Source organism: Haplochromis burtoni, unplaced genomic scaffold (genome assembly GCF_018398535.1).
Source record: "Haplochromis burtoni strain Fernald_Lab_line unplaced genomic scaffold, NCSU_Asbu1 Contig_129, whole genome shotgun sequence".
In the NCBI taxonomy this organism is placed as follows: domain Eukaryota; kingdom Metazoa; phylum Chordata; class Actinopteri; order Cichliformes; family Cichlidae; genus Haplochromis; species Haplochromis burtoni.
The window spans coordinates 1,469,773-1,495,591 of NW_024582490.1; the positions used below are offsets into that span (position 1 = coordinate 1,469,773).

A 25,819-nucleotide genomic window follows, 5' to 3' on the forward strand; every position below is an offset into this window, starting at 1 on the left:
CCGTCCTCCAGGGCATGAAGCAGGTATGGAGGAGATCAAAACTCCAGACATCCAGACCAACAGAGGGGCAGCTGTGCCACTACCCCAGAAAGAGCTGAGGAGAGTCCCAGATGAGGGGTCACTCAGCAGCCGCGGAGCAGAAGCCAGGGGGAGTTGCAGTGACGCGCCCGTGAGATCTTATCGTTGCCTGCAAGCGATGGGGGAGGGAGAGTTGTGTTCAGTGAAGGAGAGAAGTGAGGCAGAGTAACGTTGCGTAGAGACAAAAGAGAGGCAAACTTGCGGCTCCGCAAGTATAATTATAATGTAACATATACTGTATCAATATAAACGATATCTCATACCTCGCAAAAAAATATATCAATATATTTAAAAACTCGATATATATCGCCCAGTCCTACCAAATACTGCTTGTCAATAAATCGACCAATTCATTTTGTACCTCTGAAAAAGGGGAACTATCTATAAAAATGAACAGTTATTAATGTAAGTAGGGAGGACGCAACTAGGCCATTTTATCTCACTCGGAAGGGGATTTGTGTCTCCAGGGAATGTGGAGAACTACACTGTGGAGGCACTATTGGACAAATGTTTTGATAGATTTAAACTAATATTAGCACACAGAGGAATAGTTTTAGAATTTATTTTAATGTAGAGTTGAAGGATGAATATCTGGTGCATTTTGATTGAAAATTTTCAGATTTTCTTTAAAGCATCATGATAAAAAAGACTTTTTCTTTCTCTCCTTTTTTCCAACCATGTCACGCCACAACTCTGCAATCAATGTTATTACTATATCGTATTCATGGATCTAGTAAGGTGACTTCACTATTACTGAGTAGCGCATGAGGGAGTTTTCCAAATTAGTGCCATGTTGACTCAGACCGCAGCACCTGAAAGTTCTATCAGAGGACATAATATCAGGAAATGCAATTCACTGACAGAAAAGGACACAGATATACTGACCTAGCACACAGTAATACAAGGAGGAAGCAGCTATTAATATCCACATCCTCCTGCGGTTCTTTTTTAAATTTCTTTACAGTGTTACATAGCAGCTTACATAGCTTTGAACTTTAAACGCCCAAACAATTCAGTTTTGCAAAAACAAGCTTGCAGAGCTCCAAGGGAAACAAACCGTTCAAACAATGTCATCATCTTCCTCATCCGCCAGTTGCTCTATTGTCTCCTCACCAGCGATGTCTTGAAATCGTCAACCATGCAAGAGGCTCATGTTTTCTGTCTTCTGCTGTTTTCTGTGCACACAGAGTAAGGATTTATGAAAAAAACATAACCCACAGCGCAGTCAATCGAATGGAAAATCATTGTGTATTCACAAGGATGACACCCTCGTATCACTTTGAGCTAACAGTCGAGCGAAACATTAGCACAGCACTCTGTGGGCCGAGGGGAAACGCGTTACAACAACAGCACATTGTTGTGGAGAAAAATGCATGAGCTTTAAAAAGCCACAGCTTTGTTTGTACTCACAAGTCACAGAGTAGGAAAAAGTGGATAAAGATGAAATGATGATAAGGTTGTTTAACAAAAATGTTGCTGTTGTTTGTTATATGCTCTGAAAACATCTTTGAATGACACAACAGTGAGGTTATAAAAATAATTTTTGATGAATGAAGTCTTTTCTCGGTGCCGGAGTTGTTCTGTCTGAAGTGCCTCAGTTTTATGATTTGTACAGAAGGTTTAGTTTGTAGGGATTTTGTCCAGCAGCAAGAAAATGAAGGGAATATGTCCAGCGACGTGTGCCCTTTCTTCAACATAGTATGAACCATGAATACACAATTCATGTACGAAAAAACACACCAATGGATTTAAACTGGGGTGAAAGTATAAAATAAAGTACATTATAAAATGAGGTTTCAATTTTTTTTCCCCCCTTTTAACTATGTTTGCTCAAACGTAAATGCTTCCCATAATCAACAGCATATTTCGAGGTCTATCTGTAAAACTGCTAGAAAACCATCCTTTAAAATGAACTTCCATCTGAATTACAATGACTTTCGCAGCCTGGATCAGTGTAGCAGTGGAACGAACCGCATCCAATAAACAATCATAGTTACAGAATGCTTGTTTATAGCTGTTCAGAAGAGAGGTAGTCAAAGGCAGGAGAAAGGTTGACCTTTTTGTAAACGGGGGCAGAATGTGATTTTTGTACAAACCACGAGCGTTTGTTTCAATGGTCTCCTCTCAGAGGCATTCATGGTGCTGTATGTGAGGAAGAAAATAAGGCAACATAGAGGGAAGAGTTGAATTCCTGCTTCACCTCTGCAAAACTAACCTGGTGCTAAGTTAGGAAACAAATGGTCAAATTCAGACACCCCAGTTCCAGACTTGTACTACGTCCCGAAAAGCATACTGTCTGAAGCACACTTTCTTTTTAATGCTAAAGCTATAATGGTAAATGGCCTGTATTTATATAGCGCTTTACTAGTCCCTAAGGACCCCAAAGCGCTTTACACATCCAGTCATCCACCCATTCACACACTGGTGATGGCAAGCTACATTGTAGCCACAGCCACCCTGGGGTGCACTGACAGAAGCGAGGCTGCCGGACACTGGCGCCACCGGGCCCTCTGACCACCACCAGTAGGCAACGGGTGAAGTGTCTTGCCCAAGGACACAACGACCGAGACTGTCCAAACCGGGGCTCGAACCGGCAACCTTCCGATTACAAGGCGAACTCCCAACTCTTGAGCCACGATCCCAACCTGTTGTAAGCAGCTTTTCATGCTCTTCCCCAAAAAATGCATTGAAACCTGCTGCTCTATCAGTCTCTGTTGATAATGATGCTTAGAGTTTTATATCCCAGCGAGTTCCTTCCACCTCTCAGGCTTTTCTTTCATGCTTCTCATTTCTGGTTTCTCAAATCAACTGACCAACAAAGATCTGAGGTGATTTCCTTTCACGCTTCTCACTTCAGATTTCACGAATCAATTGATCCTTCCCTGTTCTCTAGTAATTAACCTCAAGCTGCTTTCTGCCCTTTGTAAAGGATTTCCTTGTGGGAATAGAAAACAGGCTAGCATTTATATACAGCTTTTCTACTTGCACTCAGAGATCTTTAGGCCACAAGAACACTGACTAATGCATTCATCCAGCTCTTTATTTTTGCACTAAAAGCACTTTTACCCCAACCCAGAGCCTTTTTGCTGCATGGTGACTGTGCCACTGTTAAAGCTACTGACTAACTCTTTAAATTTTGGTACTTTAGACATAAATAACCTTGTGACAAAGTGCTCAAGGGAACCATATTTGAAAAAAATAGAAGAGTTTAGGGTAATACTTTTTACATCCTCCATATTCCCTGAGTGCAAACCAGAAACCCAAAGGTGAAAAATTACGTCAGATGTTGTGTTGCTGTTTGTGTGCATACAACTACTGACGTGTTGTGCTTTAAATGTGCATAATTACAGGCTATAATTATTTCTTTTTAAATACCAGGGCACTTAGGCTTTTGATAGTTAAAGAGACTAGCTTTAATAAATAGATTTGAAAGCTTTGATGTTAAGAGGTTAAAAGTATTAAAAAGCTGTACAGGTCCCCGCTCACAGACTCTCTTTGAAAATTCAGATCATGACTCACGCATAGAAAAACAATGAAAGGCTGGGGAAAAAGGTTTCTAAAAAAAATAAATATTTGTAAAATGCAAATGATAATTCATGTTGAAAATGAAGAATTGAAAACTGCAAATTATTAACTGAAAAGATCTAGGCTGATACTTTAGCTAGGGTGTCAGTTTGAGCATAAATGTGTTTAATAAATGAAAATCCAGCAGTCAAGTTTATTTTTCTAGCCATTGCCCTGATTTTAATATAGTGTTAAAAGAAGTTTTCTTCCAGGTTGCAGGTCTCTACAGAGACGCCAGTATTGGGAATGCAATCAACATCGTGGTTGTTCGACTCATCCTGCTGGAGAAGGACGAGGTAAAAACAGATTTCTGTATTTTAATGAAGGGTGGTTTTATTAGTTTCCATATAACGAGTCAAATCCAAAATTCCTGACCACAGAAATTCTTCAATAGTTTGGTGTCCTGAAAGTTAGCCTTACCAGTTTTGTTTTCTTATTTTTTTCAAGTGTGGGTCAGAATGACCCGTTTTACCTACTCTCTGGGTTTCTTTCCATTTAATGAATGAAATCCCATTCAGAATGACTGAAAACTACTAAACATTACTTGCTTTTAGGTTCTTGGGTGCAGTCAATACTTGCAATTTGTAACTATGCAATAAATAAATGAAAATGGGTTTTCTTAGTCATTCTGATTGCTGTACTGTATGTACAAACCGATTGTAAGCAGTAAAATGTACAGAAATGTTTTGCTGACAGCTGTTAGAATTACAAAACTCACTCTTAGTAATAGCCGAGATATACAACACTGACAAGGACGCTATCACCTTATGTTCATCGAATGTGAAAGTCATGGTGCAATTTGGTTTTCCATTTCATTTTCCATTTCAGTTTATAGCCATATTTATCTCTGTGCTGTGCACTTATTCCGGGCAATTTTGTGTACTTAGAGTGCATTAGCTGCTAATGATTGATTTGTCTGCTGTTATGTTTTCTTCTCTTCATCTGATTGTGACATGTCGCTGATAGGATGACTTGAAGATTACACACCACGCTGACAACAGCTTAAACAGCTTCTGTAAGTGGCAAAAGAAACTCAACATGAAAGGGGACGAGCACCCGCTCCACCACGATGTCGCTGTTCTGCTCACCAGGTACCATATACACCCGAATCACTGCTTTCCTTCGTAGTACATTTATCTTTTTACTGTTTGAGCCCAAAGCCCAGCTATGCGTGTAATGTGTGCAAGTGGCAATCATAAAGTTTCCTGTTTAAATTAGTCTGTTAAGCCCTGTGGCAACGTGAGATCACACAATGGTGACTAAACCTATGGCTCACTGATTAGGATATTGCTAAATTTATATACTTGCAGTTTTGCAAAGCGAGTGTCTATGGCGACCCTTACAGCTAATGCAAGGTGAATATCAAAAATGAACCAAAGAGTACCACAGTCATTTCTGCATTATTCAACAGGGCATCAATTTGTGATATTGCAGGGCGTAATGGAACAAGAAGACGCAGCCTCAGCTTTTACATGAAAAGTAGCCGGGGAGAACTGCTTTTACTCAGCCCTGCAGTTTATGGGCTGTGCAGCTTGAAATCAGATCATGTTTTTTTTCTCAAGACAATGACAAAAGGCCAACTAATGCCTGATTTTGTTATTAAAACTAAAATTATTTAGTTCCCTTTAGAATTCAATGTTAATAACATTCAACAAAGATTGAAACGTCTGTGATATGACTGAGATTTTGTTTGCACGACCTTTCTCTACTGTCACAGTTCAGAAGTAATAGTTTGACTTTTTGGAAAAGACACTGATACAAAAGTACTGTGCCCACACATTTTTTGGTAGTTTGCCTCCAAGCAGTACCTAACCAATTCCAGAGGAATGTTTTTTGTTAGTTAAGCCGCTTGATAATGACCTGTGACGCACTTAACTCAAGGGATGAACCAGTGTTGTGTTCACACAACTTAGCAAAGAGCCAATTTTAAATTGTATCTTTAGGCACTAATTTAATAACAACCTGCCAAAAAACAAATTGTTTGTTCCAATTTCTTTACTTGAAATCTATGAAATATGCCAAAAGAAAAAAACACTGTTTGACAGACATAAAACAGTATCTTTGCGACATCAAGGTGATTCCTGAAGAGCTGTTACCCAAAAACTTGGCATATTTCTGTATAATGTGCAGTTTGTCCTTAAAAAATGTAGGAAACTGGACAAAAGTGGAAGATTAAAGAAGACATGCCAGGCCTAAAAAGAATATCTAGAGCGGGAGAGCAGCATCTGAGAGTCATGTTCTGAACAAACAGGGAAAAATGAATCGAATACCTGGCACAGGACCCGAGAGATGCACCTGGCTTTTCACATTGATCCATCTACTGTTCACTGAAGCCTCATCAGAAATGGTGCCTCTCAAGAAGCCATTCTTAAGGAAGGCAAATATTTTTGTGCTTTTCATGATCCCACCACTCAGATATCTTTTCTATTTCCCCTGTCCTCCTCTTGTTCCCTAGATGATCTGCTCTCTTTTTCTACCTTGTTTAGCTAATGAACCTTGTCTAAGTAAAGTAGTAGTGTGAGCACCAGCAGCTCATATACTCCACCTGTGTCTACACAGCACAAAGTCACTGTAAGGGGAGGAAGCGTGATAGCAAAAATGTTAAAACACTCTCCTGGCTTTAAAAAGCTGGATTTGCAATTTGAGCTGTTATCTGCATATGTTAAATATTTTTAAATATAAGATCTGAGTAGAAAGTAATGCATCTGTAAAATCCAGTTATGCGTTTTATTCATTCATTCACGTCTCGAATGAATGAATGCTTCCAGTCATAAAAAGATCATTATTATTATTTTTTTAATCATTGCTTCACCCCCTTCTTCTGATATGTGACCAACAGTCTGTCGTCTTCTTTCCACAGAAAGGACATCTGCGCATCCGTCAACACACCTTGTGAAACCCTGGGTCTGTCGCATGTGGCAGGAATGTGTCAGCCGCATCGCAGTTGCAGCATTAGCGAGGACACGGGCCTCCCACTGGCTTTCACTGTAGCACACGAGCTAGGACACAAGTAAGGTTTTGGTGCATGCACACATACAAACACAACCATTGTGGCATTCTAGTCTTTGGAAGGTCAGTCAGTGCAAACATTCAGGCCCCGAGTTTCACCAGCGAGCCAAAGTCATGTTCGTCAGCACAAACGCTCTGTTAGTGTCTTGTTCATCAGCCTCTTTATAAAACATGAAGCTTGATCCTGGAGTCGACTTTTCATATTCTAAAATAAATCCATTATAACACTGGATATGTAAAAGAAACATCAATACATTTTTTTCATTACAACATTACACATTACAACTGTACTTTACTAAGATCTTCTTAAATATCACCCTTTCTTCTTTTAACTGCTGGTCTAATAACAATAGACCGAGCAATAAAGAAAAACAGTACGACACAAGACGCTAAATAATAGATTAACACATGAAATAAAAGCAACACTCTAAAGTGATCTCAAGTCAGGGTGTTAACACATTTCCTGTTTTCTGAAACAAATGATATTTGAAAATTGTGTATCTAAGTGTTTAATTATGTATGTAATTAGACCACTCTGCTCTCTCTATAAAACTCACCAAAGTTGCCCTCGTCAGGTATTAATTTTAACAGGATGAAACAACCTTGGAAGACAAAATAATTGAAATTCCAAAGCAACCAGTTTGCTGAGAACATTAGTGCTTTCTGCTCAATTTGAACTTATTTTAATTTCATTTGATTTTTGCCCTCTGTTTGTTTATTGGTCAATTAACCAAACTGTTTAAACATTAACATAAAATTAAAAAAAAAAAAAGTTACCTTGCTGCTACAGCCGCATAATCCTCGAGGACAGACTGCTATTTGTATTCGGCTAGTGCAGCACTCATTCAAAGTGTGTCTGCTCAGAACTGGTTGTTATTGGCTTAAAGTAAGAGCGAGTGCTTGAAGTCAGTTGTCGCCGCATAAATAGAACGTGTTATTAAATTCGCAGCTGATTCAGGCTGCCCACATTTAGTTGTAAAGCAGAAAAGAGGGAAAAGTCTCGTTAATGTGCCCAGAAGAAAGAACGAGCCAGTGCTCGTGTGAATTTGTAAGGCCAATAAGTCCAGTTTAATAAAGAGCAGCTTATGCAAACAACATTTATAATCAAGATTTGTGAATAAAAAATAAACTTATATAGTAGATTTTGTTGACATAAAAAATATGGAGGACTGCACAACCAAACAACTTTATGCCCGATGCTGCCTGTCCTTGGTCCACAGGGACACGCATCAAATCTGCGGTGGATCGGATGAGCTGTTGTTCAGAAAAGTAAACAACATGTGCACACACACACACACACACACACACACACACGCAAGAGCTGAGTCTCTCATTATGCTCTTATTGTCGCTCGGACTCCATCTACACACAACTACACAAAACCTTGCTGTTTTGAAAAGGCAACTGCTATGAGCATACACACCAAAAAAGTGTGCGTGTGTGTGCGCGCGCGTGCGCGTGTGCGTGTGCGCATTGCAGGTAAATGATATAGCAAAATCTCCAAAGTGAACCCGAGGACCAGCTTGGTTATAGATAACGTAAAATGTATTTTAAAAATGTATTTTATTATTCTTTGAGATGAATAAAGGATGAACATCACACAACCAAACAACTCAGTCCTGCATGTTCTCGGATCTACGTCAACACACACATCAGGTCTGAGGTAGATCGGACGGACTGCTGTTGAGAAAAGCAAACAAGAGACACGCGAAGGAGTCGAGTCTTTCATTATAGTCTTATTGTCACCTTGACTGCATCTATACAATCATAAATCACACCCTCTTCAAGCTAATTCAACTTGACTCCTGTGACTTGAAAGAGTGAGTGGTTGATAGCTTAATTTATGTCTTAATTACTGTACTCAGATCAACCTATACTACAAGTGTGTACTTGTACTACTTTTATTAAGTCAGCTTAGGAACTTTGTCCTTGAAAATGTGCTGAACAGACCCTATTTTTCACAATTTATATATATGGTTTGTTTGGTTTTACCCTTGAATATATGTCGAGGTTATTTTCTTGAAGGATTGAACAGGTCTTAGGCTGAAGGGAGCCTATTGTGTTCAAGGGTGTTCTTATTATGACGACAAAATAAATTCAGAGCATGAAAGGCTATGAAAGTTATTTTCTTCATTCAAAACCACAATGGTACAATTAGACTGCTTAAAAGGGTAAAAAGAAAATATTGTGTATATTTGTGTTATTGCCTGTGTTTTATATTATGTGATTGGTCTGATTGTTTATTGAGGGTCTTTTTTATATTACTGATAAGGATACACATGGTGCAAGTGTACTGTATTTCTTCCAGTTACCATGAAAATCCTACATCACTGTCTCCTGCTACTATATTGTATAAACATGGTGCTGCGAATCATCTAAAAAAAAGCTGTTGTATTGTAAAGTTGTATTATTACCCTGGAAAACAGCTATTCTGTAGATGGAATATGTCTACTAGAGTATAACAGAAAGCCTTTTCTTTTTTACAGGGTCTCTGGCTAAAATTGAGAAAATTAATGCTGCTATGCTTTGTTGAAACGAAGAACAACTATAATACTGAAATACACATGATCATACATGTAATTGTTTGATCAAGCTTCATTTATGATTTTAATGATTTAATGAAGTCAGATTAGTCTGTCTAAGGTTTTCTTCATGCTCATTCATCGATAAGCAAAGCGCAGATTTTTCAATTCAAAATTAAAATCCAAACTTGTTCTTGGAACTCGTCACATGTTAAAAGAAGTTACATGTTAAAACCCCAATTTCCTTTAAAAATTAATTCCTAGAAAATGATGATGAAATGCATTTGCTGTACTTGAAAGAAGCGGATTTTTCTTAATCGACATCCATCAGATGTTGAAAAACTTGCAGCCAGTCATCGCTGAAGTTTTCATTGGCATTACTGTTCTCAACCTTGAAAAGTACTAAGCGCTCGTAAACTTTTCTGTATTTGGCAGCGCCCTATAATTTGAAATCTATTGCTTTTCACTTTCTCTCTCAGGGTGCAATGGTAGTATCTAAGAAAAATAGATCCTAGAGCTCCAGATAAAGAGAAAAAGAAATTCAGGCTAAAAAGAAGGGGTGAATGGCCTTTTCCTCATCATATTCACATAAGTAATGTTTGTGTAGTCATGCTCTCTGCAAGAAGAAAGAAACTGTGTCTCTTGTAAATGAGACATCAAGTCTCAGTGGGACTACCTGGATAAACAAAGGTTACATGAATAAAAAAACACAAGTTCTGCCTGTTTTGATGTATTTTAAACATGTCGAGTGCTCATAATTCTTTGTTATACTACACATGCGGCGCTTTGCCTTGATATACATGTTACATGCTGTGCCCCCTCACTTTTTCCCCTTTTTTTGTGAATCCTCTTTATCACAGTTTTGGGATTCAGCATGATGGCAGCGGTAATGACTGTGAACCCGTTGGGAAACGACCTTTCGTCATGTCTCCACAGCTCCTGTACGGCACCTCTTTGCCCAGGTGGTCACGCTGCAGTCGCCAATACATCACCCGCTTCCTAGAGTGAGTGCCTGTTTGTTCTGTATGACTGTGCTGCTGTGTAACATACATGTATATAGGCTTGAGGATTCATGTGCCCTAAACATTTTTGGATTTCCCTGCAGTTTCCCTGTTTGCTGTCATCTGTCACCAACATCTAGAACCATTAGCAGATCACAAAACTAAACCATCACTACATAATAAAACTTCCTGACCAAGATACACTGAATTTAAAAACACTGAAAATAAGTTACATAACACTGTTTCAAATGACCTTTAACATTAGAGCCCTTTGGGTAATAATGGCTTTTCACATTAGTACAGAAGAGAGGCTGTTCTTCACTGCTGAATGCTTTTATTACTGTGGCAATGTTATCTTAGAAAATTATTTCTATTGAAGGGCAATGGCCACCTCATTGTTAAACCCCTTAAGGTCAGCAGCACAGTTAATGCCGCCCACTTACTTTAGTGACTGACATTAAAAAAAGGCCCTCTAACCCACCTCTCTTCTACATCTGATAGTCAAATAGTGACCCAGGACTAGTAACTGTGACTTCTAACTTCATTTAAAGCTCACTGGACAGTCAGTAATTCATATGTGATGAAGTTGAGTAAAAGCCTAAATAGAGTACTTCTTTTTCTTGAATCAACGCTTTGTTTAAATGGATTTTGAAACAGACATTTCTGTCTGTGACAGTCTTTAGTGAGCTTTTTACATCATGTACTGATATCAGTTTTGCAATGTTCCTGTTGAACTGTGCAGTTTTTGGGCTTGTCTTGCCAATATTAACTTATACTCAATATTATTAAATTATTGATAATAGTATTTGATAAAAACAATGTATACTCAATAGTGTAACTTTCAGTATATGGCTGTATACCCCATCATACGTTCCACCATCTGGCTACTTTTACACTACAGTCTGCCAGTGTCTCTCAGCTGTACAGACAGCTGCTACCATCAAAGACTTGATTCTTGCTTCAGCAGCACATGTGCTGAACGTCTGAAATATTTCACCATAACTGCCCCAGTTTCTTTGCTCCGAGCATCTGGAATTCATTTAGTGGGTGTTCAGCTACTTGACAGTATCGTCTTCTTGACTCCACTGTGGGAGTTCACGGTGATATTTACACTTGTGGGAGTTTGCGGCACAAAAGCCAGTGGTTTGTGTGTTTATATGAGTTATATGTGTTTATTTGTGTGTCTGTTTCTGACAGATAGTTTAAAGTGGGGAAAAAAAGTCTAAAACCACTTAAAACCAGCACTTCCAGTTAGTTCAGTCAGTATGTGTTTTAATCAAAACAAACTCGCCTATATGTATTTTGCAATATTTTGACTATAGTGTGTTAGCATATATTTTAGCATTGTGCTCAAAGCCCCAATGCATTAAATCATGGTTAACGTGAGGTTTTATTTTTCTTTCCATTTTATTCACTTAACTCTACCCATCTCACCCCATTTTTCTCTGCCACGTCTCTGCCACTGACTGAAAGACAAAGCCTCTATTGTATATATAGCTTAATTTGTCCCAGCAGGCCTCCATAGCTCGCACTGCTTCAGAGGTCTGATCTGTAGGTGTCATTTCATGTAGAAAGTGAAAGGTCACACTGAGCTGACGACTGATATAATCACATAGATGGGCTACTAAACAGAGCCTCGCTTAAATGTCCAGACTGCTGAAAGAAGCCCTAAGATAGCTCACACATAACAGTGTATAGATGGATGGATGATATATATCTATATATATATATATATAGATATATATATATATATATATAGATATATATAGATATATATATATATATATATATATATATATAGATATATAGATATATATAGATATAGATATATAGATATATAGATATAGATGGATCTGATAGAGCCAAACAAGACTTGGGTCATCACTAATACCTCTAAGATTAACACAGTGATGACTATGGCTAGAGGCATGCATTAGACTTTCATGTTGTCCATCTATGTACACTGATGGGGGGGGTGGTATTGAATATCATATCCCAAATCAGAAGACAAGATTTTTTTGCCCTTCTTTGAAATTGTAAAGGACACTGGATTGTTGACAATTACATTGTTTTCAATTATGATTTCTTAAAAGTTCTAGATGGTGAAAGAGCTGGTGTTTTATTAGCGCTAAAATAAGAGTCTCCATCAAGATAAAGTTATGATGGCCCTGTGTTAAGTAATGTGAGCTTTGTAACATGATTTTTAGCTGCATGTATCTAGTTATGCTTTTAAATAATGCAGCCTGGAAACACACTTGAAAATCAAAAATAACAAAAGTAAATAACCAAAACTGTCATCCTTCACTTGTTTGTAATGCTTTAATTTAAAAAGATAATAAGCATGTGTCACTAAAACTGTGATTAAATGGTAAATGGGGTGCTGCCTCTGTAGCACTTTTCTACTCATACTGGGCAAAAAACAAGTGACCTCTGTCAAATTGCAAGCGCTGACTTGTAATGTACAAAGAGTATTTTTCCACAACTACGTAGGTCCAGGTGTTGCCCTTTCACAGATTTACAGGACTTGAACTGCATTTTTATGGAGGGTGGTACCTGAGCAGAGCACGCAGGAAGCAAGTTACTTAAAACTCATTCATGTTCTCGTGTGCAGTTAAGCAGGGTTACGTCTGAAAAAGTTCAAGCCTGAAGTGCATGTGTGAAAACAGCTAAATTTATTATGAATCTGGACAGACTTTGATGTAAGCTGCAACCTGACTGGTTGGTAAAGACAGCAACTCTGGAGACATCAAAGACTGAATGAAACTAGTTGTTGTAATGTGACAGAGGCCACTTTTCATCTTTCTGTTGTGTATATGTTTTTTCTTTTCTTTTTTTCTGCTACTGCACATACATGAGATTGTTTGACTCTCTTGAGTGCTTTGAGTGCTCAGTTGGAGTAGAAAAGTATAAGTACCAGTCATTTACCATTTAATCTTATTAGCCAGTTCACATGCTTATTACCATTTTGATTAAAGACCAATGCAGGACAACTCTTTTGGCTTCACTGAAGCAGAACTGTTATTTTTGGTTTTCGAGTGTCAGTATATGAATGTTGGGAAATGCAGTTATTTAGCAGCTTGACCATAGATGTAGCTAAAGCTCACATTACTTAACATCATCACAACTTTATCTTCGCAGAGATCAAAGTCCTGGTAAATTTTAATCGACAGATCCAAAGAATCAAAGTGATTCATCCGTACATCAAACAACTTTTTTCCTTGGCCGACACTCTTAAACCAGGATTTTGATGGATTTGTCTGCTATTGTCATGATATAGAGGGGTTTTTAGCTGAAAAACACGTGGTCCAACAAGCTTGACAGGAGCACTATCAATTAGCTATTTAGCGCCATCGCCAGGCTAACATAGGCCAAGTGTTGCCAAGTTTTCAAGCTCTATATATTTTAGTGATTGGTTAGGATAATTAGAGTCTCCTAAAATGATGCAAGATTTGTTGGCTGGACATATATGATGTGAACCTCTCATTCTGCTCGTTGGAAACCAGTGTGAGATGATTGAGTAGATCTGCTAGTAACTAGTAGAAAACTAGTAAGTGTAAAACTTACTAGTAGAGGAGTAGTAGAGGAAGATGACCTTACTCTGAGCATCCTTCTTTGCATTACCTTCATGGGGCTCGAAATTCTTGTGTTACTAAAAACAAAATACAGGACGAAGTAAACCAAATCACTTATCTTTCTCCTCATCTTCCACTTGACACTGTGATGCCTGTAAATAATTTTTCTGTTGGAGTCTATAATTATACTTGACTGCCGTAATCACATAATTAAACACTCGCACGTTGATTGTCAAGCTGTGGATGGAGTGGGAAAGAGAAATGCTCTTTTGAAATGTCATGCAGAGAATATATGCCTGCAGTTGATTATTATATTCAGATGGGCTTTGTAGCTGTGTATCAACTGTGGTTTTCTGAAACTTTTCCGCCTTTTAATTACAGTGCCCTCATCTAAGTTGTCGTTTGTAGGTATTTGTATAGCCACTGAGTTGTGCAAGGGCTAGTGTTACTCCCACATTAAGTTTTTAAAGCTATAACCTGTCAAAATTTGTACGTTCGGCATGTTGTTTCCTAAAAACAATCAATAAATGAAACCCTCAGGGTTTAATAATAACCAATGTAGCCTTTGTTATTATACATTTGCTTCAGTAACCTATATAAAGAAATCAAAAAAGTTGTACTATACTCCACAGCCGCTGACATTTTCATAAACTGTGATCATTTCGTTCTTTTCTCTAACTTCTACCTTCCTCCTCCCTCACAGCCGTGGCTGGGGCTGGTGCCTCGATGATGCCCCGGTGAAGGATAGGTTGTCTCTATCTACGGTGCTTCCTGGCGTTCTGTACAGTGCTGTCCATCAGTGTCGGCTCCAGTATGGATCAGGATCCCTGCTCTGTGATGACATGGATGTAAGATTCTCTAAAATTACACAATTAAATGATAGTCTTTGTAATCCTTAAAAATGTTCTTATGATGTTTTTGATCAACCCCAAAACCTTAACGACTGTTCCCTGATTCAGTAAGAGCTTTTAGATCTTCTGTTCTTTGTTGACATGAGTTTCTTTTCTATGCACTATACATCCATCTTTTTCCTTGGTTTTACTGTCTTATTTCTGACAAATTTTAAGGACATTAAACCACAATAGTGTGATTTAAAATATTACCCCACATAAACTGACTTTGGCAATATCTTTGGCCATTCCTCAGAACTGTCTGTCAGCTTGAATTAAACTAAGAGAACATATAAGGAAAACATTCTCCGCTCTGCACCAATTTCTGCGTTTCTTTAACCTCATTCCCCTGAGTGCAATGAAATAACAAAATGTTAATTCCAGCCTCACAACAACCACATAAATGTGTTGATTACAGTTATAACCTTTTAATAACACACAAGGCGAAAAAAATAGCCTAAAGAACTAATCTAAATGGACTAAACAGCCATTTTAAAATAACTGTGGTATCAGTCAGTTTAATATTTATTGAGTTCTTCCATGTGGCTGCTTTAATTTTGTGTCCACGACATTTACGTTGTGTAAACATACATACACTACCGGTCAAAAGTTATGGAACACCTCAATTTTTCCAGTTATTTATTGCAAATCAAGTCGTTCAAGTCCAATGAATAGCTTCAAAGCTCCAAAACTTCAAAATAATTTACATTTTTGAATCATACAAAAAGGCCTTTTTCAGGGAACGCAAAATATGTTAACAATTTAAATCTGTTCTGCAGCAATGGAGGCTGATCAAGCCTTGAAAACTGGCGCTACTAATTCCTACAGGCACTCCAACTTTTCTGGATTACTTACAAACCCCTCTGTCTGCATAAAGGCAGTGTGGCAGCACACCGTGGTACCATACCCTCGTGAGCATCAGTTGAACAGTATTGTACTGCAGGAAAGTAGTGCGTTGCTACAAAAAGAAGAGAAGACTGAATCTAACATAGTGTGTCGCTGATAGTGGATAGACAAGGTGAGTCCTCCTTCTGTTTGTACCTGACCTGACCTTTTGTTTTGGTTTCCTTGCTTCTTAAGTTATTTAACACTGACCAATGAATCATTCAAGTATACAAAGGCTGAACCAGTGTTGTCTGTGCATAACAGACAACCTAACAGAGAACTTGGTATATCACTGCATGATGTCCAGTGGGTCTTTAAAAGGATTTGAGGAAACTGGACTATTGGAGGAGAAAAAATAAAGTGGAAGGCCTAAAAAAATATCTACAGTAGATGAACAATGTAGTCTTGTTCTTGAGACATGGGAACAAATTCACAAAAGACCTCTGACACAGGACCTCAATTCAATTCAGTTCAATTTTATTTATATAGTCTATTTATATAGACCTGAGAAATGCATCTGGCTCCTGAATTTATCCATCTACTGTTCACTGAAGCCTCACCAGAAATGGTCTCAGTGGAAGGGAGGCTGTCAAGAAGCCATTCATAAGGAGGGGAAACTGGGAGACGAGGCTGAGGTGTGCTAATTATAAAGGACCTGGACTGAAAATCAATGGCTTGAGCTTTTTGTACTTTGCTTCTGTTTTTTTAACCTTTAATTTAGAACCATAGCAAGTGCTATATTTTTCTATTTCATTAACACCGGTAAAGCCAATTTATCTAACTTTGGTAAGGAAAATAATACATTTATGCTTTTATTTAGTCAGGGAACACATGAAGACACAATAGTGGAAAGACATGCAGCAAATGATCCAGCCAGCAGGGAAGTCTTGCTCCTTTGGGCATTTGTGTGTCCGGCACTCACTTGGCATTGTTTCCCTCCCACCTTTTTTGACAAAGAGAAAGAAAAAGACAGCTCTTCATGGGGAGATTTTTTTGTGCAAAATAAATGTGATGTATTATTTGAGTCCCCTCTTTTTTCAAAGTACTTCAAAGTTTAGCAGGGCTGCTGTTCTGTAAATAAATCATATACAGCCTCAAGCAACAGGTTCTTGAAAAGACTGGACAGATGAGGACCACACACATGCATTTTCTTTATACGAACAATGCAAGAGCAGTAAAGTGTGTGGATTTTACAAGCGCCATCCTGACTGGAAAAACGACTGTGGGAGGCCTAGAGATTTACAACACCTACAGCCTACTGTTATGAAAATTCAACAAATCCCTTTTCTTTTTTTACAGCTTGTTTACACAGCTCTTGGAGTGCCCTGAGTTTTCTTGTAATCACGTGCATTAATGTTAACACTGACAGACTTTTCATGGAATGACTGCTGTTTATAAAATGGTATATTTAGAGGAATCTGGGGCCACCTAACGATTGAAATGGTCTGTGTTTTTAAATATTAAATTCATACTTGTTTATTATACGATATCAACACACACAAAAATGCACAATATTTGTCACTTGTACTTGATTTTGAGTTAAATGTTTCCTTAAAAACTGTTTTAGTTGTGCGGTGCAAATCAAACCTGTTCTGGCATCACACATTTGAGGTTCTGGGTTTTTAGACCTTTCAAAGTAGTTCGGGTCATTCTCAAGGAAGTCTCAATTGCTTTGAGATAAAGACATATACATACATATACATTACATATATTGCTCGATTCAGACAGATTGAATAATTTGAGAGGGGGGGTTTTTGTATTGACTCTCTGCGCTTTTTGTATGACATTGCATACTGAAAGCTAAACGTGGCGAAGTCCAGGATTCTAATCCAGGTTGTATTTTTGAAAGCGCAAGTCTTTCAAATTTCATCCATTAAGGGATTATCAGTTGCTGTCACTTTTCCATTTCTCTTAGAAGTTTATCTCTGTGTTGAGAATTAATTATGCATGCCTTTGTTAGTCTTTCCTTGGTTTTAACTGTGACTTAACCAGGTAAGAACCTGACTGTTTCAGAAGCTGAAATCTCAGAAATGTCTACATCATAATCGTGTTGTCCACATATTCATCACAAATGTCAAGAGATGCAAAGGGGAAAGGGTCAAGACAGTTGGACCAATCAGTCGGGGACCTCCTAGATATTTTTGACCTTTTGGTGTGTTATCAGCTATAAATTTCCACCTCTGTAGGTCTTTGGATTGATTATTTGTGCAAATGCAGGTCAGAGTTCCTTTCACACTGTCAATCAGAGCATACAGCATGACCAGCATTACAGAAGAGTTAACAATTCTGGGGAATACACTCACTTGTCAGAGGCTGGCTGTGAAGCTGAACATGTTTGTACAGGAAATATGATGCTGTCGCTATAGGGGATGTTCAGCTTCGCTGAAATCAGGGTTGATCAGCCAGATATTTCTAAGGCTCATTGATTTTTATATCTGATCAACATTGGAGTTCTGAGGATTGCTTGGCCGAGCCACCTGATTAAGAGTTCTTAGTTTTTGGACCAGGCAAACAAACATATTTTAATAAGTCAATTATAATTTTGTTTTTTGTTTTTTTTTTAAGACAAAGTCAGGACATGGACATCAGGTTAACTCTCAGTAATGGTATTGTAAATTCATTCAGAAGTATATGATGCATAATGGATGACAGAGTGAAAGAATAGAAATCCGTTCATATAAGGCACTGTGGTGCATTTCTAGAAGAAGTCGATACCAGGCATCCCTGCTGGATAGCTGCAGCCGGTAATCCTTATCTGATCTGCCGTGTCTGAAGAGAGGACACATCTTATCACTCAGAGCAAGAGCAAACATTAAGCTTTATGAGTGGCTGTAGGCGTCATCTATCGTTATTAATAATATTATTTTGAACTACAGTTAAAAATATGGATATTTGGCATATAAGATAAGATGCTAGCAACTCCAGTTACTCATAGAAGAGCATCAAACACGTATTATCTGCAAGGCAATATGAAAATTAATCAACATTCTTACATGCAACATTTTCAGTAAAATGCAATAGTTATGCCTGTCCACTATTTTTATACAGTATTTACTTGTGTGATGTACTCTAAAAATATATGAAAAGCAAGCCAAAAAAAAGGGCTGTGGGTGTGAGATATTAATCTTTATTTGCTCTTCCAGAATGTATGCAGCACTCTGTGGTGCACTGTGGGAACAACCTGCCACTCAAAGCTGGATGGGGCTGTGGATGGAACAAGTTGTGGGGAGGACAAAGTGAGTTTTTCCTCTCATGACCGAGACAGGAAGATGATCGTGATGAGATTGCTTATATTGGTGTTGACAACTATCAGTTTTTTATATCTAGGAAGAAGAGTTTTGTATCTGGGTAGTCTTTTCTGTTTGCAGTATTGATTTGTATCTTTTGTTTGACTGAGAATATTGGAGTCAACATATGGAAACAGGACAGTCTGATTGGTGAAGCATCCTTAGAAAGTCAACGCCCATTCCTGCAAATAGTTGTTTAAATTTCTATTCCTCAAAGAAAGGAGTGTAAAAGCTATACGCGTGAATTTCTTTTACATCTTGTGTCATATTCAATGTAGTAAATAACACTAAATCAATGGAGCAAGAGTACTCCCACTTTTCCATCATCCGCATTACTTAGAAGACAAAATACACAAGAGAAAACTGAAAATGTTGAGTTCAAACTGTCTTATGATCTTACCAGAACAAAACAATGGAACTCTTTCTTTTGTGCTCATGTATTTAATTAAATGAAACTTTTGTGTCCTTTGTCATTAGTGGTGCTTTGGTGGGCAGTGCGTTGCAGTTGGATATTACCCTGAGATTATAAATGGCGGCTGGGCGTCCTGGAGCCCGTGGTCAGCCTGTTCGAGGACCTGTGGTGTTGGTGTCCAGAGCGCTGAAAGAGAGTGTGATAACCCAGTGTAAGACTCCTAGATATTTATTTAGTGCATGCAGTCCTGATATTTTCCTTTTTTGTAGAAGAAAAGAACACAAACACTGATCCTTTGATTAAATTTAAAGTAAGCTGTAGGTGTTTATATGCCGCACAGCTATAACACAGCTCTTGCCTGCACGTCTTCCTCCTATTCTTTCTTCGATTTTTCCTGCCAACAAAAGCAAAAATGCCCAAAAAAATACTATTTAAAAAAATTACATCATGTTTTTATTAGTAGAGTCCTGTAAAACAGAGTGCTGCTTGTTTTTACCAAGAAGACACACTTTCAGACAGTAATGAGTAAAATGAAGAGGCGAACCGATTCTGAGCGAAAAATAAAATAATAACAAAAAAACACCACAGTGTAATTTGATTGATGTGTAAATAATGAAAGTAGAAGCAATAATTCATACATTTTCATTCTCCTGTAGCCTTCTGTGGATTAATTTGGAACAAAAGAATCCAAACAATACATCATACTGGATATATATATTTATTATTAGAGTAGTAGTTACTTTAGATTAATTGAGGTCATACATTATATCTGGTTATGCTACACAGTAATAAAACAATAATCCTTATTCCAAATGCTGACTTTGAACAAAAAAAAATAAACAAGAAAAAATTACTTTAATTAGTTGTATTAACATCAAAAGGATATTTTCATGTTAATGGCATTAAACGTTAGGACTCAGTGTGTGGACACCTGCTGTGTAACTCTGTAGCGGTTGTTTGTACATTGCGTACATTTACAACAATGACCCTCATCAGTCAGATCTCTGTGTCAGTAATACTTAACAGCTGTAACTAATTACTGAAGTTATACTGTTGCCATATGGCTAAGTGCACACATAGATCCTGTAGGTAACCTTGCGTAGCTGCAGTAAACCTGGATCGCATTCTGGTGAGGATGAGCTCGTACAGGCAGATCTATGTGTGACTCTGCAGAGTAAACACAACTTCTGAACTCTGTGAAGTGATTTAAGGATCCGGTTCGATACCGAAATGTAGAAAAGTCTTGATGTTAAGGCTTTGAGCTCTTATTTGACCTAAGATGGGTTTGGGCAGTGAGACAGAGTGAAACTGAAGGTGAAGGCATGTGACTTTTCAACCCTACACATAAGACGAGCAAAGACTAGTTCTGTATAAGTAGGAAAAATACATGGTGGAGCGATTTTGTTTTTTTCTTTGTAAAAGTAAAAAATATTTTTGTACTCAAATAAAATATAATTATCCAAATTCATATGGGCAGACTGTTTTATATAACACATTCTTATAAGTGGTGAAATTAATACTTGTAAAGTTACGTTGAAACCAAGCACACCATTGTTTTTCTTGTGACATTACCAATAAGTTTGATGTGTCACATGGCCCTCTTCCTATTGAAAAAACAAAAGTTGTATCCAAGATGGCCGACTTCTAAATGGCCACCATGGTCACCACCCATCTTGAGGAGTTTGCCCCCTCACATATACTAATGTGCCACAAACAGGACTTTAATATCACCAACCATTCCCATGTTATTACGGTGTATCCATATAAATGGCCCACCCTGTAGTTTTGCATTATAGCTGATCTCTATGTGCAGCAGATCAGTTTCATGCTCTATAGGTGATCTGGGTTAAGCTGCGTAATTTCTTTTAAATATATAATTGAATATGTAATTGTGGAATTGAAAATCCAATAACTGGAATATGTCAACAGGATGTCAGCAAATGTTGTAATGTCAGCAAAGGATGATGTCATGTAATATTCCGATAGACGATAAACGTAATTAACTGCAGAACCCCAGTTCTTACAGTAGTTTCATTGCAAAGATTTAAACATGCAATATTTTTGCTATTTTATTTTTTTGCTAGTTTTAGCTCTGCTAAAGCCTGGCAGTGAAAATGCAAATAAGTGCAGCTTGAAAAAGTATATTCTGTACATTTGACTGCTTGTTTCATAAAATTGGACAGGTGAACGATCTTAGGGTGATTAGATAAAAGTATAAACTTCCTTTTTATGCCGCGAACCCATAATTGTTATTCACATGTTTATGTGGCCTATTCTAATAGGCCTTTGTAATGTCTAAATTTACCTGCTGCTTGTCTACTGGTTCTGTGCTTCAGAGACAAATGCTTCCTATGCTTGTTCAAAAAAAAGTACAAAAGCATTCAAATAACATTGTTCCCTGTTCTGTAGTCCTAGGTACAGAGGGAAGTATTGTCTGGGAGAGCGACAGAGGTACAAGATCTGTAACACCACACCTTGTCTTCATCACCTGCCCACGTTCAGGGACATCCAGTGTAGTCACTTCAACAGTCAGCCATACAAGGGCAAGTTCTACAAGTGGGAGGCAGTCATCAACACGGGTGAGCGGATTAAATTTGAGTCGGCCGCTGTTGCTTCTGTTTTTTAAATTTCCATTTTCACGCCAACACTTTGTTACCGCTTCTCTCTCTGAAAACAGTGAACCCCTGTGAGCTGCACTGCCGTCCACTGAATGAAAACTTTTCTGAGAAGATGCGCGATGCTGTCATTGATGGGACGCCTTGTTATGAAGGCAACAAAAAGCGAGATATATGCATCAACAGCATTTGTAAGGTATTAAAGCAATACAAGGCATTCTATATATACTGTCCTCAGGTTTGAAGGTGTTTCTTCTTTTGACTGAAAAAACTTTGTATTGATTGATGGGAATCTTTTTTCTTCTGTTGCGTTTGTGCTTTGTCGCTCATGCAGTAAACTGAGTTGGTGCTCGTCTTGTTTTCTCTGCTGGCGAATTTTGTACATTTGACATTCTGGGTCACAATAAGCATGCTGATTAAAAAAAAATAGAAAAAGAAAGAAGGAAAGACGGGGAAACAAATCTGGAGGCTGTTATCTTAAGATAGCAGCCTGTTCTTGCCTATCGCCCTGGGCTAAAATGCCAGTCATTGAAACAGACACTATTTGGGTACCGAGTGGACAGCAGTCTCTGACTTCATGACATTTTGTGACATTTTTGTCACACACCCACACTCTCTTTGTCGAAGATGACCCATTTGTGGTTTTTGATTCAAAAAAATTAATTCTCCGCAACATAAAACGCAAGTATTATTCACATGTATAATCTAAGAACACCACGGGAAGCATGTTCCCATCCTAAGTTTGGTCAAATAAATTAATTAAAAAATAAGTACATACCTTTTTTCAAGTATTGTATATAAATGCAACTTTGAGGTACTCAGTTTTCTGTTGCTTTCAACTCTTTCAGTAGTATTATTGTGCTATGAATATCTATTTATTTGCTATTTTGCCTAGCTTTAACTTTAGAATAGAATAAAATAGAATTGAATAGCCTTCTGCCATTGCACGTGCATAATTAAGAAAACTATTGAAATGCACAGTTAAAATTAGTTTATTGATTTGGCAGCTAAATCCATAAGTTAGGTAGCAAGATAGTGATGTAATTAAACATTAATGGATATATTATTTAATATATTATATAGATGCAATTCTGCATAATGATTGCTTAAAAATAGCCATGTTTTCTTGCTATTGTGTTTGCTCTTTTACCAAAGTCAAACTTTGTTTACATGGACTTAAGAAAGAGAACCACCTGATGCAGCTCAACTGCTGCCTTTTGTTTATCTGGATTACATGTTGCGCCTTCATTTGCACCATGCCAGAGTACAGTATCCAGCAAACCCAACCTAAAAAGTAAATAAATAAATACTACACTATAATATTAAGGATTACTTTGAGCTTCATTTGCATCATCTGCCCACTCCAAACAAGTCAAAGGTACATGAGACAGCCTCTGCTGTTTTTCTGGCTTTTAGAAAGCAATGTAACAGGAACTACCACAGTTCAAAGGGTCACCAAGTCACATTTGCTACATAATGTCCGTTATCGTGATACTGATCATTTTTGTGGCATGTTTCTAACAGAATATAGGCTGTGATTACGTGATAGATTCCACTGCTGTAGAGGATCGCTGTGGAGTGTGCAATGGTAACGGCTCCACCTGTACAACTGTGAGGAAAACATTTGAAGAGAGTGAAGGGCTGGGTATGTTGTTTTCTTTTCTGTTTTTTACATTAACCCTACTCACAAAAGTTATTTTGACATATCACAAAGATGTGTACAAAGAACAGATGTAAGAAATCAAAAGGGATGATGGGTAAACTGAGTCGAGCTGTTTCTGTTTCAGAGTTCAGGATTTATTTGTTGTTGTCTTAACATATTATTCCACAAAGTCTTTGCTGTGGGAGAAAAAACAGATTATAACCTCCCAAAATAGTATGTTTTTTTTTACAGTTGTAACATTTTTGAATGTCTTTTTTGTGGATACATCATTTAAAACACCGCGTATCAGAATACTTGTATTTCTATTTCACAAAGATTGTTCTTTCACTAAAATTTCACGTCTTTTTAGGCTATGTAGACATTGGACTGATCCCAGAGGGAGCCTGGGACATTCACATTGAGGAGTTGGGAGCAGCTGGAAATTTCTTGGCACTCCGAAGTGACAATCCCAGCAAGTATTTCCTGAATGGTGGCTGGACGATCCAGTGGAATGGAGAATACAAGGCTGCTGGAACAGTATTCACCTATGAGAGGACCGGACAGCTTGAAAACCTGACATCTCCAGGGCCCACTACAGAGCTTCTGTGGATTCAGGTATGAGTAAACCCACGGTTTTAAATGCATTATCCCTTTCTAAGTCATAGAGAAAGACTCTGTTTATTCCCATATGAAAAGGCTGGGAAACAAAGTCCTTTGCATTTTGATTACTTTCATGAAGACAAAAAAATTGTTTCAGCTACATCGGTGGTTTTTAAGAGTAACTATCATATTTAAAACTTTTAAACTCAAGTCTTTAAACTGCATACAGTTCAGCTCCAAATGAGCAAATGTAGTAACTATAATAATTTTTGTTGACACTGGAAATAGTCTATAGCTGTGCAAATAAGAGATGGTGAGGGAAGTAAAATTTCACCACTCAGCATAACTATTTTCGATTCTACCTTGCACCTCACTTTCTGTTGCCATGAAACGTTTCTTATTTCTCCTCTCGTGTGTTACAGCTTCTCTTTCAGGAGGCCAATCCAGGAGTGAGGTACGAGTACACCATCAGTCAAAATGTCTCCGAAAAGAACAACACCCCGCTGTCAGTTTTCTACTGGAAATACGGTTCGTGGACTGAATGCAGCGTTACTTGCGGAACAGGTAAGAGAAACAGCTTTGCTATACATAAGTGGGCAAACGTACGGGGAGTGAGAGAGATTATGGCGGAAAATGTGCCACATGCCACTATTTTTGCATGTGGAGGAATAGAGACCGTTGTGATGATGGTGGAGCGTACTGTTCAAAATCTCCCATAGGCGTTTAATGATGTGAAGACCAGTGAAATCGATGATTTATATTCATCTTCAGAGTCATTAAACCCATGAGTGAGCTCTCATGGAGACATTGTTATCCTGGACGAGGCTGTTCCCATCAACACAAAAAGTGTTTCTTCACAGGATAAAAGTGGTTGTTCAGAACAGTTTTGTATTGATTTACAGATATTCTGCTCTAGCCAGCGAAGCAGAGCTACTACATCAGCTCACTATAGGGGTCAAACATGAGGTGACTTTAGTTTGTCACAAGACAGTCAATAGTTTCTGAGAAACAACAAAAGAATGAAGAATGATGAATGATGAAGAAGCATTTATGCTGTTGCTTCACACATTTCAAATACAAAAATCTTGTTAAGATTAAAGAGGCCAGTATGATCACTTGTTTGCTATTTGTTGCCCTCGCTGTGCCGTCCTGTTTTCTCTTTTGCTTCTTATCACTTTCCACTCTCCCGTGTGGCCCTGATGGATGGACCCCCTCACAGAGCCTTGCCCTGCAGTTGATTTCGCCTTCTTAATTTCTTCTCACATCTGCTCATCTTCCTTTTGTACTGTAATGGCCTCATTTTTCAGTTCAGAGTTTCACAAGGTTGTCAAATTGTCGCGTAATGAATCAAACTCATTTTGCAGGTTACAAAGATGAGACATACAGAAGATTATGGTGGAGGTGGAGACCTTTTTTTGTCAGCCTTGTGTAACCCCACTCAGGATTTATGCATTTCCCAATGTGTGGGGAGTTTCATAAAGAAGAAAGAAATGCCTTTCTGACAAGTCCTTTCATCCCTTTTACATATACTCGCGGACACCTTGACCGCGTGGTTCTTTTAGATTTGACATTGATTTTCTCAACTTTTAAAGCTTGTCGTAGCACTGAAGCTGTACTTTTATGTATCCAAGAAAACACTGAGGGAGTCGGTGGGGCTTTAGGAGTTTTAGTGCCCAGTTGGATGCTGTATAGCAGCGGTCCCCAAACTTTTTTGCGCGACGAACCGTTCTAATGTCAGACAA

General features: G+C 38.1%; 1 protein-coding gene across 1 annotated transcript in view; it reads left to right on the top strand.

Annotated features, from left to right (window-relative positions):
* Positions 1-25,819, top strand: part of LOC102301046 (A disintegrin and metalloproteinase with thrombospondin motifs 7) — a 69,016-nt gene that overhangs the window by 17,100 nt on the left and 26,097 nt on the right. The window contains exons 5-16 of the mRNA XM_005930452.3: positions 3,855-3,938; positions 4,609-4,733; positions 6,503-6,652; positions 10,034-10,177; positions 14,450-14,594; positions 18,665-18,757; positions 19,286-19,431; positions 21,630-21,799; positions 21,898-22,031; positions 23,360-23,480; positions 23,848-24,092; positions 24,500-24,641. Coding sequence (XP_005930514.1) covers positions 3,855-3,938; positions 4,609-4,733; positions 6,503-6,652; positions 10,034-10,177; positions 14,450-14,594; positions 18,665-18,757; positions 19,286-19,431; positions 21,630-21,799; positions 21,898-22,031; positions 23,360-23,480; positions 23,848-24,092; positions 24,500-24,641 — 1,699 coding nt within the window. The remainder of the gene's footprint in view (positions 1-3,854; positions 3,939-4,608; positions 4,734-6,502; positions 6,653-10,033; positions 10,178-14,449; positions 14,595-18,664; positions 18,758-19,285; positions 19,432-21,629; positions 21,800-21,897; positions 22,032-23,359; positions 23,481-23,847; positions 24,093-24,499; positions 24,642-25,819) is intronic.